The 18,952-nt window shown below is 52.9% G+C and overlaps 1 protein-coding gene across 1 annotated transcript in view; it reads right to left on the bottom strand.

Annotated features, from left to right (window-relative positions):
* Window positions 1–1,896: 1,896 nt before the first annotated feature.
* The window catches only part of LRRC52 (leucine rich repeat containing 52), a 25,210-nt gene continuing 8,154 nt past the window's right edge, over window positions 1,897–18,952 (bottom strand). The window contains exon 2 of the mRNA XM_006142255.1: window positions 1,897–2,296. Within this exon, the coding sequence (XP_006142317.1) occupies window positions 1,974–2,296 (323 nt within the window). The 3' untranslated portion in view covers window positions 1,897–1,973. The remainder of the gene's footprint in view (window positions 2,297–18,952) is intronic.

The following is an 18,952-nucleotide window of genomic DNA, read 5'->3' as shown; positions in this document are numbered from 1 at the left end:
CCCCAAGGGGAAGGCCACGCCATAATCCCTTCTCCTCCATTCTCCTCTTGGGATTTTGAGCACGCATGTGTAAGTGCCCTGTGTGAGTTTTCAGCCGCCGGGACCAGGACTTGAACTGCAATTGGCTACATGGGAGTCCAGCATTGTAACCATTGCACCGTCTGCTGGCCTGTCTTTGTAGCTTTCCATTAGTCTAAAATTATTTCATAGTAAGAGTCTATGACAATAGGTTCATAGTCTCTAGTCATTCGTGTCTCAGTACCCCCGTATTTCAGATGCGTTGTGATGACATGCAGGGATGAGGAAACGAGGCCCGCAGGAGTGAGCTGACCTGCCCACGGTCACCCCCTCACTCCAGGATAGCGGACTGGGGGACGGGGTGAGGCAGTGGGTGGGCTGGGACCTGAGGAATTAGCCGGGATCAGGCTCTGAACGCCCGCCTGGGGTGCGGCACCGCCCGTGTTCGGGGTGGGGTGGGGGCAGGCGGGCTCTGCCTGCGAGGCCTTCACGTGTAGGAAGCCCAGGTTCACACCTTGCAGGACTGCTGCTTGGAGCCCAGCCCCCAGTTGGGGACCCAAGCTCTTCCCCACTGCTGCAAAAGAAAGGTGGGGTGCATGATGTGGATGGGGTAGGGTGGTTAGGTCAAGGGCAACTCCCTGTGGAAGAGCAGAGGTGAGCTAGGCCTGGCTGGGGGCTTTGATGTGAGTCTTAAAGAGTACAATTTGATCTGGGTGGAGACAGGAAAGGTCACAATGGGTCTTAGGGCCTGGGCGGAGCCTCCCCTTAGCCACACCCCCTCCCCTCACCACACTCCTCTTCTCCCCTCCCCCTTTCCTCTGGCTGCCCCGATGCCTGGCCGTACTGTGTGCTGGGCTGTCTGGTCAGCACACAGTAAGTCTGGTCAGCACACAGTAAAGACGGCGCTCAGAGTGCCCAGCGTGGGGCCTCCGTGGCAGGCAGCCTGGGGGGCGGCGACGGCGTGCTTCTTGCGGATGGTGTCACCACTTTGCCATGTGAGCCCCCGGGGAAAGGAGGGTCACAAGGACTGCCGGATCTGGCTGTGGTGAACGTTACCCCAGTGAGGAAGGGTGTGGAAGCTGGGCACTCGGTGAGGACTGTCGGCAGCGGCCCCTGCATGCCTCACCCCGTTTTACCCAAGGCTGTCTAGGACCCCTCGGTTATGTGGCTAAAAGGGAGCAGCTACGTAGGAAAGAACGTGGACTTGGGGACTGCGCACTTACCGGTCAGTGGCCGTGGCCAGTCGTCTGACCTCTCCAGACCTTAATGGTTCACTGCTAGGTAATGCAGTATTGCAGGGCTGTGATAATGGTGGGGTGGAGCGTGGGGATGGCCCGTGCACAGGGACACATTCCTGTCTTTTAAAAGGTGTTTGCCTTACATTGAGTAAGTACACGTGCGCGTGCACACGAGAGAGAGAGAGAGAGGGAGAGAGAGAGAGAGAGAGATCACCCCCTGGGGAGGGTCACACCGCAATCCCGTCTCCTCCAATCTCCTACTAGCATTTTGGGCACACAAGCACATATGCCTGGTGTGATTTTCAAGCTGCTGGGTCTGGGATTTGAACCATGGTTGCCCATGTGAAAGTCCAGTGCCTTAACTACCCGCCACCTGCTGGCCCCAAGAAGGGCATATGTTGACTTCCCCCGAATTGTTAGCTCTTTGGGGAAGACCCTGGGTCTTGTGTTTCTTGTGTCCCTCCCTCCAGCTCTTAGGGAGGGCCATGGGAGGGGCTCACTGAACGTGGGCGGCTGCCTTTGGGTGGGCGCCCACATTTATAGGCGTCCCGCAGGAGTCTAGACTTCGTCCTGCCTCATCCTGCCCCCCTCGAGGAGTGTCCTCAGGCTGGCGGAGCAGGGAAGGACCACCCCGTGAGATGGCCACACACATTAATTTATTTCACTCCGAGCTAAGGGAGCTGTGAAGTGCTGGGGCGCGGGGGCCAGAGCGGGCACCTAGATCATCTGAGGGAACCCGTCGTGGTTCACGCGATCCCTGGACTGGAAAATCCGCCTGTCCACGCCCACCTTTAGGCCCTCGTCCTCGGCCTCGTCGTCGCTGGACTTGCGGCTGGCGTTCTGGTAGAGCACGGCGCACACGCCCATGAGCCAGGCGGCCACGGTGCCCGCTGCGAAGATGCAGAAGCCGATGAACAGCAGGAAGATGTAGTCGTGGCTGTCCAGGTGCGTGATGCACATGTACCGCAGCGGGTTCCCCACCCGCGTGATGGGCCAGTCCAGCAGCTCCGGGGGCTCCGTGCACGTGGCGTTCTGCTCATCTAGGACGAGAGAGCACAGCAGGGGCGAAAATGGGGACGAGCAGGGTCCAGAGGCTCAGGGGGGCCTGGGGGGCTGTCTGCACCTCTGCTCAAAGTCGGTCGGTGGGTGCAGCACGGGCACCCCGGACCTGGTCAGGAACTTTGGCTCTCCGGCAGTGCCTGGACCTCCTGAGTTGGGATCCGTGCCTCCACCAGGGGGCAGGCGTCTGCTGACACCGCAGAGGAGGGCTGCCTGCCACTCCTGACCCCAGGCTCAGCTGCCTGCAGGTCCTGAACTGGGGCTTTGCTTGTGAGGGTCGAGTCCTCGAGGGAGGAGACCCTCCACAGCACAGGGAGGTCAGAAAGCAAGTGCGACGGGCCCTCCCAGGTCCCCAGGCTCATCGCCCTCTCTGCCTCCCTCTTTCTGAGCCCACCTTTCCCCTTCACCTGTCCCTCCATTGTCATTGGGTCTGGGCCCCACCAGGGACCACTAGCACCACCCAAGAGTACCACAGACCAAGTGGCTCAGCTCTGGGAGGGGCACAATGCCCTGGAAGTGTCTGCTGCGTGTTTTCTGGGAACTCAGTTCCCAATTCAGACCTCTGGTCTTTGCCTTCGCGGCCAACCAATGGGGGAAAAGTGATGAGGGCGCGTGCGAATCCGGGCAGAGGTGCAGAGTGAGCGTAATTTGGTCTGGATCGAGAGATGCAGTCTGCTTGCACCCACCCAGGTCCACCCCAGGAGAAGTCAAGGGGCGGTCAGGGAAGGGCGGGCCCTGGGAGGAGAAGCCCGTGGGCTTCAGGGGCAGGGCTGGCACTGGCTGCCTGCTCAGCCGCCAGCCCCAGCCTCTTCAGCTGCCCATGGAGCGCCACCATCTCTGCACGCCCAGGAGGGGAGGCAGGCTGGCTGGGGTTCCGGTCCAGACGTTTACTTACTGTTTTGCAAATTTTGGCAGGATACCCGATTTTCTGAGTCTCATTTCCTCCCTGCACGAGTGCCAAGAATGCCCCGGTTCTCAGGGCGTGGCAGGGCTGATGGCCCAGGCAAGAAGGCGGGCTGCTGTGCCCAGCACAGGACACTCGGAGCTCTCCTCGGCCCCGCCTTGTCCAGTCCTGCTCTGGTGCTGGGCGAGAGGCCTGTGCGGTCGGCCAGTGACTGAACTCTGCGCCTATCGGACCCTGAGCTCAAGCTCAGGGTTGAGGCCAGGAACTCGCGATAACCAGGCAGAATCAAAACCGTCATGGCGGCGCACACTTCCTAAGCTCTAACGGAGCTAGGTGGCTGACACCTGCTCTCCTTAATTCCTACAACCCCCTTGCTGCCCATGGAAGGGGAGACTTCGCAAAGTTCGGGGGGAATGCACACGATGGTAAAAAGAGGCATGGATTAATAAAATACACACACCAAATACTCTGAGTTCCGTTTTTTCCAAGGACGTTTTTGAAGGTACTTCGTCGTAGGATTACCATCTTTATTTTACAAATCGGGAAATGGACTCTCAGGATGTTCTGTGACGTCCAGTTCTAGAAAACCCTCAGACGGAAGGTAGAGAAAACCAGGACTAGCAGTCTGAGCTTGTTTTACCAAAGTGGGAGAGGCAGGGGCCAGCAGGTGGCATGGTAGTTAAGGTGCAGGACTCCCACATGGCCAACCGTGGTTCAAGCCCTGAACCCAGCAGCTTGAAAATCACGAAGGGTACATGTGCTCACGTGCTCAAAGTCCCAAGAGGAGAGACTGTGGCGTGGCCATCCCCCTGGGGTGACTTCTCGCTCTCCCTTCACTCTCTCTGTGTCTCTCTGGCGAGTGTGCGTACCCCATGGCAGACAGCAAAACAGAAAGTGGGGGATGCAGACAGAAGCTTCTTCTAGACTCTGGGGCGGGAGCTGCCTGGCTGGAGGAAAGCACCAGTATCCCAGTGGCCAGGAAGTTAGGAGGTCCTGCCAGCAGTTAGAAGCAGGGGCTGAGACAGGGAGTGCAGAGGAGAGCTGGCTGGGAGGAGGCAGTGGGCCGGGTGTCTGGGGTGTCCTCGCCCGTGGAGACCCGGAGACCCCGGCAGCCTGGCTCTGTGCTGAGCACCTCCTGCAACGTTGCTTCCTGGAGTCTGGGAAGCGGCCCGCAGTGCGTGATGCTGCGGAGGACTGTTTCGGAGGAGTTCTAGACATGGGAAGGGGAGCCGCCACAGGGTCCGCGTCACGTCCAGTTTGCAAGGACGACAAAGGAAAGGAAAGGAAGAAGCCCTGTGTGGATGGAGAGGACGACGAAGCCCCCTGACCCCAAAGGGGCTGGGATGCAAAGGGACAGGAACATAATTAACCTCTGACCTTTCTTCCAGGCTCAGGGACCTCTGGGCCAGAAGGACGGAAGGCTCCTGGGGACTCAGGAAGTCACCTGCCCACAGCCAGAGACACGGGGACACACAAAGAAAGTCGTATTTGAAAACGTGGGATTCTGAGGGTCTGGGTGTGTCTGGGTGGGGGTTCATCATTCTATTTTTAATAAGATTGGGCTTTCAAACTGCGATTTGGGCGGCAGGGATGAGACTAAACATTACACACACTTCCCCGTTCGGGAGCATTAACTCTGAAAGGAGCAATTAGGCCGCGATTTTCATGCTTTGTGAGGCTGCTGCTGACTGAGGGGTGTGGGTGGCTGTGTTGGGAGGGTGATGTGGGTCTTTTTTAATTTTCAATTTTTTTTTTTTTTTTAATTTTCAATTTTTTTTTTTTTTTAATTTTCAATTTTTTTTTTTTTTTAATTTTCAATTTTTTTTTTTTTTTAATTTTCAATTTTTTTTTTTTTTTAATTTTCAATTTTTTTTTTTTTTTAATTTTCAATTTTTTTTTTTTTTTAATTTTCAATTTTTTTTTTTTTTTAATTTTCAATTTTTTTTTTTTTTTAATTTTCAATTTTTTTTTTTTTTTAATTTTCAATTTTTTTTTTTTTTTAATTTTCAATTTTTTTTTTTTTTTAATTTTCAATTTTTTTTTTTTTTTAATTTTCAATTTTTTTTTTTTTTTAATTTTCAATTTTTTTTTTTTTTTAATTTTCAATTTTTTTTTTTTTTTAATTTTCAATTTTTTTTTTTTTTTAATTTTCAATTTTTTTTTTTTTTTAATTTTCAATTTTTTTTTTTTTTTAATTTTCAATTTTTTTTTTTTTTTAATTTTCAATTTTTTTTTTTTTTTAATTTTCAATTTTTTTTTTTTTTTAATTTTCAATTTTTTTTTTTTTTTAATTTTCAATTTTTTTTTTTTTTTAATTTTCAATTTTTTTTTTTTTTTAATTTTCAATTTTTTTTTTTTTTTAATTTTCAATTTTTTTTTTTTTTTAATTTTCAATTTTTTTTTTTTTTTAATTTTCAATTTTTTTTTTTTTTTAATTTTCAATTTTTTTTTTTTTTTAATTTTCAATTTTTTTTTTTTTTTAATTTTCAATTTTTTTTTTTTTTTAATTTTCAATTTTTTTTTTTTTTTAATGCTCTACTCTCTTCCCCTCCTCATTGCCTGTCGCAGCCAAGGTTTGGGCTCACCTCTCCGGGGTCCCCATCCCCATCGCTCTGTGTTCCCAGCTCTGGTCCAGTTCACACACGCCTGCTAGGTCACCTTCACCACGTCCGTCTTCCCAGGCACGCTCTGGCCTGAGACCCTCCTGGGACTTCCCCTAGGGTCTCGGGGTCACATCCAGCGCCCGCACCCCTGCACCCTCTAGCTGGCACTGCAGCCTCTGCCCCTTCTCCCTTCCCACCGTCCTGCTCAGCCATCCTGGGAAGCCAGTCCATTCAGACCCCACACTGCCCTTCAGCCCCTTCGCCCCCACCCCCCCAATCTGGAGCTAGCTTCGCTCCGTGGTGCTTGCTACCTCAAACGCTTGTGTGATCAGGCTCGTCCCAGTCCGTAACCGCAGCCAGAGCGCCTCTACCCGCACCACGCCACAGCTCAGGGGGCCCGGGACGGTTCTGACCCGAACGCCTCCACTGCGCTGCCTCCTACCAGCCCCAAGGCACCCACCCCATCCCACCTGCCCGATGGCCATCTCCACGCTCACCCTTCCTCTCCCGGCCTGATTTAGTGCTGTCAGGGAGTCATCATTTATTGAGTTGTTTTCTACGTAAATACTTGGGGATTTTCTAGAAATATGTTTTATTATTGGATTCTCGTTTAATTCTGTTGTCAGATACATAATTTCTCTGTAATTTCAATCCTTTGCAATTTTTCTTTTCTTTTTTCTTTTTCTAGGTTTTTGCCATGGGGCGTGTGCTGTCATGGTAGAGAGACCGAGAGGGAAAGTGAGAAATCACCCCTCTGGGGTAGGGATGGCCACGTACAATTCCTTCTCCTTTCTCCTCCCAGGATTTTGGGCACATATGCACACACACCTGGTATGATTCTCAAACTGCTGAGTCTGCCCTCGAACTGTGGTCAGCCAAGAGGGAATCCAGTGCCTCAACTACCATGCCATCTGCTGGCCTCTTCTCTATGTTCCTGTTTTTGTGGTACTTTTTTGTAAGCAGCATGTAGCTGCTTTGTTTCTCATGAAAGCTAGCAAACTTGTTTTAGTTGCTCCATTGACATTGAATGTGATTTCTTTAAAAAATTATGTTTATTATGATCGTTTCTTAGAGAGATTTTTGCTATAGGGTATGTGTGCTTGCGGGAAAGACTGAGAGAGACAGAAAGAAAGGGAGAAATCACTCTTCAGGGGAGATGGCCACACCACAATCCCTTCTCTTCCAATCTCCTCTTGGAACCTAGGGCATGCACGCACACATGCCTGGTGTGAGTTGTAAGCTGCCGGGTCCGGGACTCGAACCACAGTCAACTATGTGGGAGTCCAGTGACGTAACCATTATGCCATCTTCTGGTTCCTACTGTGATTTCTGATGTACTGGATTTATACTTAGTATTTTACTATTTCTTTTCCCTTTGTCTCTCTTATTTCATGTCCCCTGTCTTCTCCAGTGGGTTCTTTTCTTTTCTTTTTTCTTTTTTTCCTTTCCGGTATCTTGGTAGTTACACATTCTTTCCCTGTTCTGGTATGAGGCTGTTTACAGACCTAGCTCTGATCCGGAGCGCCTGGTACATGCTAGGTGCCGTGTGACATGCTTTACACGGTACAGCTCTAAGCTCTCCTGGTCACGCTGTAGGGTCGTTTTAATGATTCCATGGTATGGGGTGAATAAACCACAGTAATCCTTTCCTCTCTGGCTTTTCTGCCCTCCTCGCCCCTCACACAGGCTGCCAGGGGTTGTTGTACGTGTGGCACACTGCACGCCTCCAGGGGTTCCATGCACAGCACAGAGGGGCCTGGCCCGAGTCACACACAAGTGGGTCTAAGGCGTTTGCCCCAGTTAAAGCTCCCAGGTACAATTACAGATGTCATTAATGTTTAACGTCTTGCAAATAGTTCCCAAGGAAACAGAAGCTGGCTTTGTTTATTTCTGCACGCAGTACGCAGCTCCCAAGCCAGAGGCGTCTGCGGGAGCCAGGGCACGGAGGCACAGAGCTCTCTGGGGCAGGAGGCCTCTCTTGGGAGACAGTCCTGCCGGCCACGGTTATAGGGAGAATGGCTCCATTTCTGGGTCTGCGGGAGGGACCACAGGCCTGCCCAGGCTCTGCTGCAGGTTCCCAGCAGCCAGGCCAGTGCCAGCTGCTCTGAGTCCCCCGCACCAGCGCTGGTGCTGACCGGTGGTAACGGAAGTGAGAGGATGGAATTCGAAGACCCCTCCCTTCTCCGGTAAACTGCAGTTCCCGCTGCTGGTGAATGCGTTTCCGTCAGTTTAAGCGCTCTGTCAACGGCCTCCTGGAACCCAGGGAGAAGTGCGCCTCCTCCACTTGCCCACGTCTCCCCGTTGGGCCTTGCTCACAGGACATCTGAGGCACACCGCCGCGTCCTATTTCTCTCCAGCTAGGTCACGGACGTGTCAGGACAAGGGATGTGCCAGCTCCATACTGGTTATGCTGCAGCAGCACGTGGCTCTCTGTCCCTGTCACAGCTGGGTCCCGGCCCCGGGTACGCTGCCATGCGTCCTGAAGCTTGGGCGTTGGTGGAGTGAAGTGTCGAGATGGCGCTCTGCTGGAGGAGAGGGAGCCTGGGCGGCAGGAGGCCAGCCCGGACCACTGTGGCCTACCTATAGGAGGGGCACACCCATCGCGGCCCCCCTCAGAGTCTGGGCAGGGCTCAGAGATGAGTGGTGTGAAGCCGCCAAGGAGGCACACGAGGGTGGTCTCTAGGGCCGAATGAAGGCGTCGGCCTAGCTGTGAAGGACACCTCCTCTGTCCTCCAAGAGGGTAGGGAAGGATACAAGGTTAAGAAGTCCTGGACCCGGTGGCTTAAACTCACGCCGGGCGCATGTGCGTGCGTGCCCAAGATCCCGAGAGGAGAATGGAGGAGAAGGGATTGCAGCGTGGCCATCCCCCCTGGGGGGTGATTTCTCGCTTTCTGTCTCTGTCTTTCTGGTGAGTGCACGTGCCCTATAGCAAAAACCTCTCCAAAAACTAAAATAAAATAAAGAATGTGGCAATGAAAGTACTCCAAGCATGATGTCAACAGCTCTTTTTTGTGTTTGCCAGAAGGGCACATGTGTTCACCAGACAGAGAGAGTGAGAGGACAAGTGAGAGATCACCCCCTTGGCGGATGGCCACACTGCAACCCCTTCTCCTCCATTCTCCTCTCGGGATTTTGGCGACACACACACACACATGCCCAGCGTGATTTCTCTCTCTTTCCATCTCTTTTAAAGATTATTTAGTCGTCGTTATTTATCGTCATCATCATTATCATTTTAAAAAATTTGCTATAGGGCATGTGTGCTCACCAGAAAGAGACAAAGAGAGAGAGAGAAAGAGAAAGTGAGAAAGTAAGCTACCAGGTCCAGGGCTCAATCCACAGTCAGCCACGTGGGAGTCCAGCGCCTTGACTGCCAGGCCACCCATTGGTCCCCTGGCATGATTTTCAAGCCACGTGGTCTGAAGCTCAAACCATGGTCAGCCATGTGGGAGTCCAGCGCCTTAACCACTATGCCACCTGCTGGCTCCAACAGGTAGCTCTTACCATTCCCCAGTTACTGTTGGGGAACTGTGTGACAGCAGGGACCCTTTCTGTTCACCTTCGTATCCCCAGTGCTGGCGCACAGCCCATGTTTGACAGATGTCGGTCAACGCATCCGAGAGAGTGTGGGTGGATTATTGGTCTACCTCTTATAGCACTTTTTATTTATTTTTTTTGAGAGATTTTCACTGTGGGGCGCGTGCGCTCGCCAGACAGAGAGAGACATAGAGACAGAAAGCGAGAAATCACCCCCCAGGGGGGATGGTCACGCCGCAATCCCTTCTCCTCCATTCTCCTCTCGGGATCTTGGGCACGCACGCACACGCGCCCGGCGTGAGTTTTAAGCCACCGGGTCCGGGACACGAACCGCGGTCGACTACGTGGGAGTCCAGCGACATAGCCATTACGCTAACTGGTGGTTCCCAGCACTTTTTAAACTCTCCTGTCTTTGGCCTGCTGTTTAGGACAATGCTATGGTTTGTACCCCAAAGGTTCATGTTCTGAAAACTCGGTCCCCAGTGTGATGGCTTTGGGAGGCCGTGAGGCCTTTAAGAGGCAGATCCTAACAGGAGGACAGCACCCAATTGGTCGGGAGCAAGGGAGAAAGAAACAGGAAGTGGGAATTCTGTTCCCTTTCTCTTTGAAGGGACCTCCTCCCTCTCTGCTCCTGTCGCCCGTCGTGATGTGGCTCCAGAGGCTGGCCTAATGCTGGCCCCAGGTCTTTGGCTTTCCAGCCACCAACACTGTGGGCCAGATATACCAGCATTGTTCAGAAATCTCCCAGTCACAGAGATTTCGGTTTAGCGATGCGGCGATGGACAAAGACAGCCACATTCCCCATGGAATGGAAGCAATCACTATTATGTTCTGCCAACTGTGGGATGTTTCCCTGGACAGGAACCCTGACTGAGCACTCTAGCAGCTCAGCAATGATGACTGGCCAGTGCGCTCCCCCCAGACCCCCGTGCATGGTTCTGGGGGTGTTCCTAGTCCTGGCACTGGCTTCTACCTTTGCCCACGTGGAGCCCTGGCCCCTCATGCTCTGGCTGCCCTACCATGATGGTGTGAGCCAGGGTTCAATGAACTACAGCCAGTGGGCCAAGTCCAGCTTGCGCTCTGCTTTTGTAAATAAAGCTTTATTGAAACACTGCCACACTGTTCTTTTACGTGTTTTCTAGTGCTGCTTTCACACCAAAAGCAGAGTGGGGTAGCCGCAGCAGACACCCCCAGGACTATGCTGTTTCCGTGGGCCTTTTACAGAAAGTGTGTGCTGACGGCTGGCTAGACCCTCCCTGTTGTCTTAAAGCCTTAGGGACCTGGGTAGGTCGGGCTTGTACAGAGTGCTCTTCCTATCTGGTATCCTCAATCCTCCCTCTCCCCTTTGGATAGAGACTCTAGTTTTGTAAAGGTTAAATGCGATTCATGGACTCATGGAATTTTTTTTTTGGAGAGGTTTTCGCTATAGGGCACATGCACTTGCCAGACAGACAGAGAGAGACAGAGAGACAGAAAGCGAGAAATCACCCCCCAGGGGGGATGGTCACACCGCAATCCCTTCTCCTCCATTCTCCTCTCAGGATCTTGGGCACGCACGCACACGCACCCGGCGTGAGTTTAAGCCACTGGGTCCGGGACTCGAACCGTGGTCGACCACGTGGGAGTCCAGTGACATAGCCATTACGCTAACTGCTGGTCCCCTGGGGTGAGTTTTAAGCTACCGGTCCGGGATGTGAACCGCGGTCGATTACATGGGAGTCCAGCGACATAGCCATTATGCTAACTGCTGGTCCCCGCTGTGTAACATGACTTTTGAAAAAAGTTATTTCTTGGGACCAGAAGTTGGCGTAATGGCTATGTCACTGGACTCCCACGTGGTCGACCACGGTTCGAGTCCCGGACCCAGTGGCTTAAACTCACGCCGGGTGCGTGTGCGTGCGTGCCCAAGATCCTGAGAGGAGAATGGAGGAGAAGGGATTGCGGTGTGACCATCCCCCCTGGGGGGTGATTTCTCGCTTTCTGTCTCTCTGTCTCTCTCTGTCTGGCGAGCGCACGTGCCCTATAGCAAAAAACAAACAAACAAAAAAAAAAAAAAAAAGAAAAAAGTTATTTCTTTCACAAGTGAATGAGAGAGAGACAGAGGTCCCCAGCAGGGTCCCTTGCTGCACTGTTCCCATAGCCAGCCAGGACCACGGCATGGCTCACATACCTGTCACGTGCAGGCTGTCTGGGGAACCGAACCTGCCACCTTCCACAGGAGACTGGCATTGCTTGAGCAGTGTGTTAACCACCTTGGCATCAAGCTGGCCCTGAGAGGACTTCAGTTCCAGTCTTAGCTTTCCCTTCCTTCCTTTCCTCCCTGTCCCTTTTCTCCTCTTCCCTTCCCGTCCTTCCCCCTTCCCTTCCTTTCCCCCTTCCCTTCCTTTCCTCTTTCCTTTCCCTCTCTCGTTCTGAGAGAGTAACAAGTGCCTTCAACAGCGCCCCCACGCGATCCTCCCGAGCCTTCCTGACCAGCCGGATGTGCACCTGGCACGTAGAGGTCGACCCGGGAACTGAACCCAGTTTTCCAAGCGGCCTTCAGCATTGCGGAGCAGGGCGCTGCTGCCGTGCCGCTGTGGCGGGGCCAGTCTCCACTGCGATCGGACCGGAGGTATCTGCTGTATGAGAGCTCCTTTGTTTGTGTTAAGAGAAAGGCCCTGGGCTGAGGTGCATTTCATGTTGGGTAAACTCTCTTTGCAAGTCAAATGATGTATAGTGATCAAAGGTATAGACATCAAAAATAATAAACTGAATTTTTTTTTTTTTAAATAAGAGGAAGGCCAGAAGGTGGTGTGATAGTTAAGGCACTAGACTCCCACGTGGCTGACTGTAGTTCAGCTCCTGGACCTGGCAGCTTGCCTTCTCTCAAGTGCCTTATAACAAATTTTTTTAAAATGATAAATATAATAAAATAAATTATATATGTGTATATATATAATTTGAAAAGAGAAAGGCCAAACCTACCGCTGTGTGATCGGATGCCATTACCCACGGGCCAGGCATGGAGTGAGGTGCTTTGTGTTGATACGTAATATTGTCATTATGGAAGCTTTAGTCTCCCAAGAGCTCTGGCTCCCCCAGGGGACTCCCTGCGGACAACGCAGCCAGCGGAAGGGTGGTGCGTGCTCCCCGTTTCTGTAAATGCGCGCCGCCCTGCTCCACACCCCACGTGGACTGGGAACCACAGCAGCCGCCCACTCTGCTCTCTTCTTGCTCTGTCATGCCCGTGGCGTCCTAGAGCGGCGCTGGGACACGCTGCGGTCACTTCACTTAACGCTCACAGTGACCCAGCTGGGCTTGCGCCACAAGCATATTTATTCATTGTATTTATTTCCTTTCCTGTCGGCGTTGCTTAAACATTCAGAAATATTTATTATTTTATTATATATTTTTTTGCTCTAGAGCATGTGCAAACATTTGCTGGAGAGAGATGGGGCCGGGGGGAGTGAGAAATTACCCATCCCCCAAGAGGAGGCCACGCTACCATTCCTTCTCCCCATTTGCCTCTTGAACTTTTGGGGACACACACACATGCGCCTTGAGTGGCTTTCAGGCCACTGGGTCTAGGACGTGAACCGTGTAGTCGGCCGTGTGGGATCCAGCGCCTGCCCTCCGCACCACTGCCCCCGGTGCATGGCACTGTTCTGTCTTCTTTTGCAGAGGAGGGACCTGTAAACAGGGCTTGTTGCCCACAGGTAAGCCCTTGGTGAGGGACAGAGACAGGATTCAAAAGAGGTTGTCTAGGGGCCAGCAGGTGGTGTGGTGGTGAAGGTGCTGGACTCCCACATGGCCGACTGCAGTTCTAGTCTCAGGCCTGGCAGCTTGAAGCTCACTCTGGGCGTGTGTGTGGATGCACGCCCCAAATCCCAGGAGGAGATTGAAGGAGAAGGGATCGCGTTTTGGCCACCTCCTCTGGGTGGAGGGGTGATTACTCACTTTTCTGTCTCTCTGCATCTCCTGCAAGCACACATGCCCTATAGCAAAAATCTCTCTAAAATAAGTAAATAAATATAAATTTAAAAAAAAATCAGGTTGTCTGAATCCAGACATGCCTATTATTGCCTGCTCAGGTAGGGTGTGAAGGTCTCGAGAACGAGGAGTGTTTCATAACCCCCTGACTGGCCGGCGTTACAGCGGCATGATGGGAGCTTTGTGCTCAGACATGGACCACTCTTGGTCTTTAGCTCACTGACACGGAAGCAGAGGCTGTCGGGGCGGGCCCCTCCACCGTGTTGGCTGCACATGTCCCCCTCAGCCCCCATGCTCATCCTTGCCTTCTTCTCTGCTGTGCCAGAGGTCCCTTTCAAGACCTGCCCCTCCGTGGTCCTAGAGGCCACCCCTTCCTGCCTGCTCGGGGACGTCTCCCCGTCAGTTTCCCACCCCACCTGTGTCTCGGCCCTTCTCTCTGCACTAGCCCCTTCCCATCGCAGACGAACTCATGCTCAGCTTCCCTCCCTCAATGTAAAATCAGAAAAGCCTCCTTGAGGCCCAGGTATGGTGGCGTTCCGCAGGCTGGGCCTGTGCGGGGGCCTGGGTTTGATTTCTGGTCCAACCTGTGCCCGGTGTGGCGGGGTGCACCTATAGTCCCAGCGACTCCGGAGGCTGGGGCAGGAGGATCACGGGAGGCTGGCCTGGGCGATGCAGCAGGACCCTGCCTGGAAGAGCTGGGTGCAGTTGCTCGCCCAGTATTCCCAGTAGCTGAGGGACAGCAATGCAGGGAGGCCCTGACTTAGAGAGACACAGAAAGTACTCTCGCTTTCCATATTTCCCTTCCAGTTATCACCCTGTCTCCTTGGACGCACGGCCAAGCTTCCTGGAAGCGTTGTTTTCATGTCTCTCTATTCCCCTCTTCTTTGCTGTTCAGTGGGAACCCACTGCTGGTCGCCGCCCACGCCCGCCATGCCATTGGAGCTGTCTGAGATGCCGGGGATCTGGGCAGCCCGATCTGATGGAGATGCCGGTCTCTGTCTGACTGCTCCCACTCTCTGGAGCTTCTCGCTTCCGTGAGCTCCCCTTCTCTGCCTCTTCTCCCGCTGCCCCTGCTGCGCGACTGTGCGAGTGCCCTGCAGGTGTGCAGCGCAGCTGCCAGACCGGACCCTTCCTGTCCTCTCCTTCCGAAGTCTCTCCCCTGACCGAGCTCACCTCTGTCTGGTTCCCGTGATCACCAGTGAGCCCATGGTCCCCAAATACGTATCTTAAGTCATATTCTGTCACTTTTTAAAAAGTTCGTTAATCGGGGCCAGCAGGTTGTGTGGTGGTGAAGGTGCTGGGCTCCCACATGGCCGACTGCGGCCACCCCCTCACTCCCGGACCTGCTGGCTCGAAAATCATGCTGAGACGTGTGTGCGTGTGGCCAAGATCCTGAGACGGGAATGGAGAAGGCACTGCAGAGTGGCCACCCCTCCTGGGGCGGGTATTTCTCACTTTCCCTCTCTCTCTCTGGCCAGCGCACGTGCCCTGTGGGAAAACCTAACAGAAAAAGGGTAATTTACGTAGACAGAGGCAGAGAGACAGGCACTCCCAATGAGTACTGCATGCTGTGATCCACCCCCAGCCCTGACCGGTCCAGATCACGGGCACAAGGACATGCAGGGCAGCCCAGGAGAGGCGCTCAGATGTGCCCGTGGGTCCGGCAACTTCGTGGCTACACCGCCTCCAGGCCCTGTTCTCTGCTCTGCCTTTTAGATCTGAGCACCTGGATGTCTGGTGGCTCCCAGTGACCTCTCATGCGACAAGCTTGGGACGGGCCTTGGCTCTCCCTGCCTCCCCCTGCCTCCTCCAAGAGTGTGTCTCAGGAAACCCCCACCGTTGTTCGGGCCAACGTCTCAAAAGCTCTCCTTGGTTTTCCCCTTCCTCTTCCATCATTCATTCATTCATTCATAAGCATTTATTCAGCATTTTCTCTAGCAGGGGTTTCTGCTAGTCTCTGACTCAGACGTGTGCTCATAGGGCTTCCAGTCCATCGGGGAAGGCCATGGCAAATGAATGCAAAGTGGTTAATTACTTAGAGCTGTGCCGGAAGTCATGCAGGGAGTACAAGTCCTCGTGTTTCTGCATGGCTCCTGCTGACCTGTCTACACCTGTCTGTCCTCACTGCTCCAATAGGCTAGAACTCTGTGACCACTGCAGGCTGGCCGGCCCCTGAGCATCTTAGGAAACACTGCATGTTTTCCAGAAAATGCGTCCTCAAGACCTTCATGGCTTGAGCCCGTCTCTCGAGCTGCATTCACTGCCTGCTAGGCCACCTGCAGGCGGGGCAGCTCTTCTCACCTCGCCGTGGGCTCGTGGTGGGCTTTTCTGGCCAGCCTCGTGCTGTAGCCTTCTGGGGGACTGAGTGATGCTGGGGGCCTGGAGGGGCCGTGGGTGAGGTCTGGCACATCTGAGCTTGAAGAGCCTCAGGTCGCCTATCCTCAGAGATTCAGCGGGGCTGAGTCGGGAGTGTGTCCGATTGACCCTGATCTTCCTAAACCGCACATTTTCGCCACTTCCGTCCCCCTTGGATTTTCTGCCTGGCTCAGGGATCATTGGCTCAGTTGCACCCCCTGGGCCCCTCATGGTCTCCCAGCTTTCTGCAGGAGGGAGCTACAGCTGGGAGTTTGTCAGGTGGGATGAGCCATGCTGGCAGTCTGCGGCCTCTTTTTGGCCTGGCCTTTATTTCGTTCTCCCTGATGGAGAGATGGTTGGCCTTCCTGGTGGGGGAGTGCGGGGACCTGCATACATCCTGGAAGTCTGAGTCTGGCACAATCGTAGATGACTCCGTACTCGGTGGGTTGAAATGGGGCTGCTATCCTACTCCAGCAGGTCTGAGTACAGGACGGAAGAGCCTCGGGGTGCAGCTGAGATGTTCTCTGCTCAAAACGCTCTCCAAGTGACTGGGACCTGCGGCAGCATGTGGCCCAGCCCCCCGGTGCGCCCTCAGATGTCCCCAGGCAGCGTTACACACCGGCAGCAGCCTTGCCCAGACTCCTACTCAATGCCAGCCCTCCCGTCAGGCGCGGCTAGGACTCCCCGAAGGCCGTTGTTTGAGTGCCCACACAGAGGGGCCCTCTGCCCTCGAGCCGCCCCACTCCCTCCTGGTAGCCTGCCACTTTTGATTTATCTCTGTTTTTGGTTGTTCCCTGTCAAATTGCTAATGGTCCTTGGGAGAGATATTTCAGAACATTATCAGTCATTCACATGTGAGTGCAAATCCCCCTTTTTTTAGCAGGTGGATTAGCCACTGAACGTCCAGACTGCAGGCCATCGCCAGAGTTCCTTAAATGAGACCTGGGGACCACCTGTCCCAGCAGCTCACTGAGCAGAGTCTCAGGATGTGGGCCTGCGATTCTTGTGCTCATTAGGGTCTGAGAAGCGCGGCTGGAGCAGGCAGAGCTGGGAGGAACGTCTGGGCCATGGCGCCCCCTGGGGTGGAGGCATTGTTCCAGGGAAGTTGGAGGTGGTTAAGGCAGGAGGGGCCGAGTGCAGGGCAAGGGGCTGTCTGCTTTCTGAGCATTCACCACAACCCTCATGGCTAGGAACAGCTCCGTCTGGGTATTTACCCGTCATGCACTGCTGCCTGGGCTGCTGTGCGCTGACCACTGTTCTCCTCTGTTGTCTGTGCGTCTTACCTTCCTAGCTAGGCCCATCGGCTGCCTGTCACGGGGCCTTGGAGAGCCTCCCACTAGACTCTCTGATTTTAAAGACAAGAAAAGTAAGACTCAGAGAGGGGAAAGGACCTTCCCCAAACCACGCTGAGGCACTGTGTGGCAGGACAGGGCTTCCTGGCATCCGGGTTTATTATTTATTTATTTATTCATTTATTTTTCCTATAGGGCGCATACGTTCACCAGAGAGACAGAGAGGGACAGACAGAAAGAAAGCGAGAAATCACCCCCCGGGGGGATGGCCACGCCACAATCCCTTCTCCTCCATTCTCCTCTTGGGATCTTGGGCACGCACGCACACGCGCCCGGTGTGAGTTTAAGCCACCGGGTCTGGGACTCAAACTGCAGTCAACTACATGGGAGTCCAGCGAACTGCTGGTCTCCCTTTTTTGGGGGGGAGAAAGATTTTTGCTATAGGTCACATGTGCACTAGAGGCAGAGAGAAACAGAGAGACAGAAATAAAAAAAATCACTCCCTGGGGGATGACCACGCTGCATTCTCCTCCATTCTCCTCTCAGGATCTTGGATACGCATGCACATATGCCTGGTGTGAGTTTCAAGCCAGCAGGTCTGGGACTGGTTGACCGTAGGGTCAACCACATGGAAGTCCAGAGACTTGACCATCTGCCCCCTGCTCGCCTCCCTAGACCGTCTTATTAAAGACAGGCATTATGACACCTTTTCTCTGATAAAACCACTCCGGCATCAAAATACAACACTGGGCATAGAAAGGCACTGAGGGGACTTCAAACAGTTCATGAAAGAAATGGAATTAAAGTATGATTTTATTTGGGTGTGAAAAAAAATGAAATCCAATCCATGCATAGATTTTTCTTTTCTTCCTTTTTCTTTTAATTTGCCAAAGGGCATATGTGCTCACCAGAGAGAGACAGAAAGAGAGAGAGAAGGAGAAAGCACCCCAAGAGGGACACGGTAATGCTATAATCTCTTCTCCATTTTTTCATCCTGTTGGGATTTGGGGCCCAAAACTGGTGTGTTTTCAAGTCCTCAGGGCTGGGATTTGAACCACTCAGTGGGCCATGTAGGATCTGGCTCCCTTAACCACTAGATTATGGGTGAAGTCCTAGATTTTTTTTTTTTTTCTTTTTGGAGAGTTTTTTTTTTTTTTTTTTTTTTTTTTTTGGGCGGGGCGACTTGCTTTTTTTTTTTTGAGAGGTTTTTGCTATAGGGCGAGTGCACTTGCCAGAAAGATAGAGAGAGACAGAGAGACAGAAAGTGAGAAATCACCCCCTGGGGGGATGGCCACACTGCAATCCCTTCTCCCCCATTCCCTCTCAGGATCTTGGACACACATGCAAATGCACCTGGCATGAGTTTAAGACACTGGATCCAGGACTTGAACTGCGGTCAACTACATGGAAGTCCAGTGACATAGCCATTACGCCATCTGCTGGTCCCTGAATTTTTCTTAATACGCATCTTCTGTGAACTTTTGGAGGACTCCTTCCTTGACCAATGAACGTCTCAGAGTTGAAGGACCGGTGTGCTGAGTAACCGGGGACATCAGTGAACATGGCAGTCAAGACACCTTAGCACTGGCCTTGGCTTTGTAGCCCTTCCCCATGAGGGGGCGCAGCTCTGAAGTTCCAGCTTAAGCCTCTCCTGTTCAAAGGCTGCCCTGCCCAATACGTAGCACTAACTGCACGTGACTATTCAAATGCATTGGGATGTATCAGGTGAAAACTTCAGTTCCCCAGTTGCACTAGCCAGATTTCAAGAGCTCAGTAGCCATGCGGCTGGTGCCTACTGAATCAGACACCATGCAGACCAGCTGTTTCCACGGCTGCAGAACTTCAGCCTGGCCGCTCCTAGCCGTGGAGAAGATGGGGGTGTAGGAGTCCAGTCCTTATGTCTGGGTGCTTAGAGCTGAGTGAGTTTTTTTTTTTTTTTTTCCTTTTTTTTTTGGGGGGGTTTTCCTGATAGGGTGC

This window comes from Tupaia chinensis, unplaced genomic scaffold, assembly GCF_000334495.1.
Source record: "Tupaia chinensis unplaced genomic scaffold, TupChi_1.0 Scaffold000070_1, whole genome shotgun sequence".
Lineage (NCBI taxonomy): Eukaryota > Metazoa > Chordata > Mammalia > Scandentia > Tupaiidae > Tupaia > Tupaia belangeri.
The sequence above is the reverse complement of the archived record's forward strand: the minus strand, read 5'-3'. Positions and strand labels throughout refer to the sequence as shown.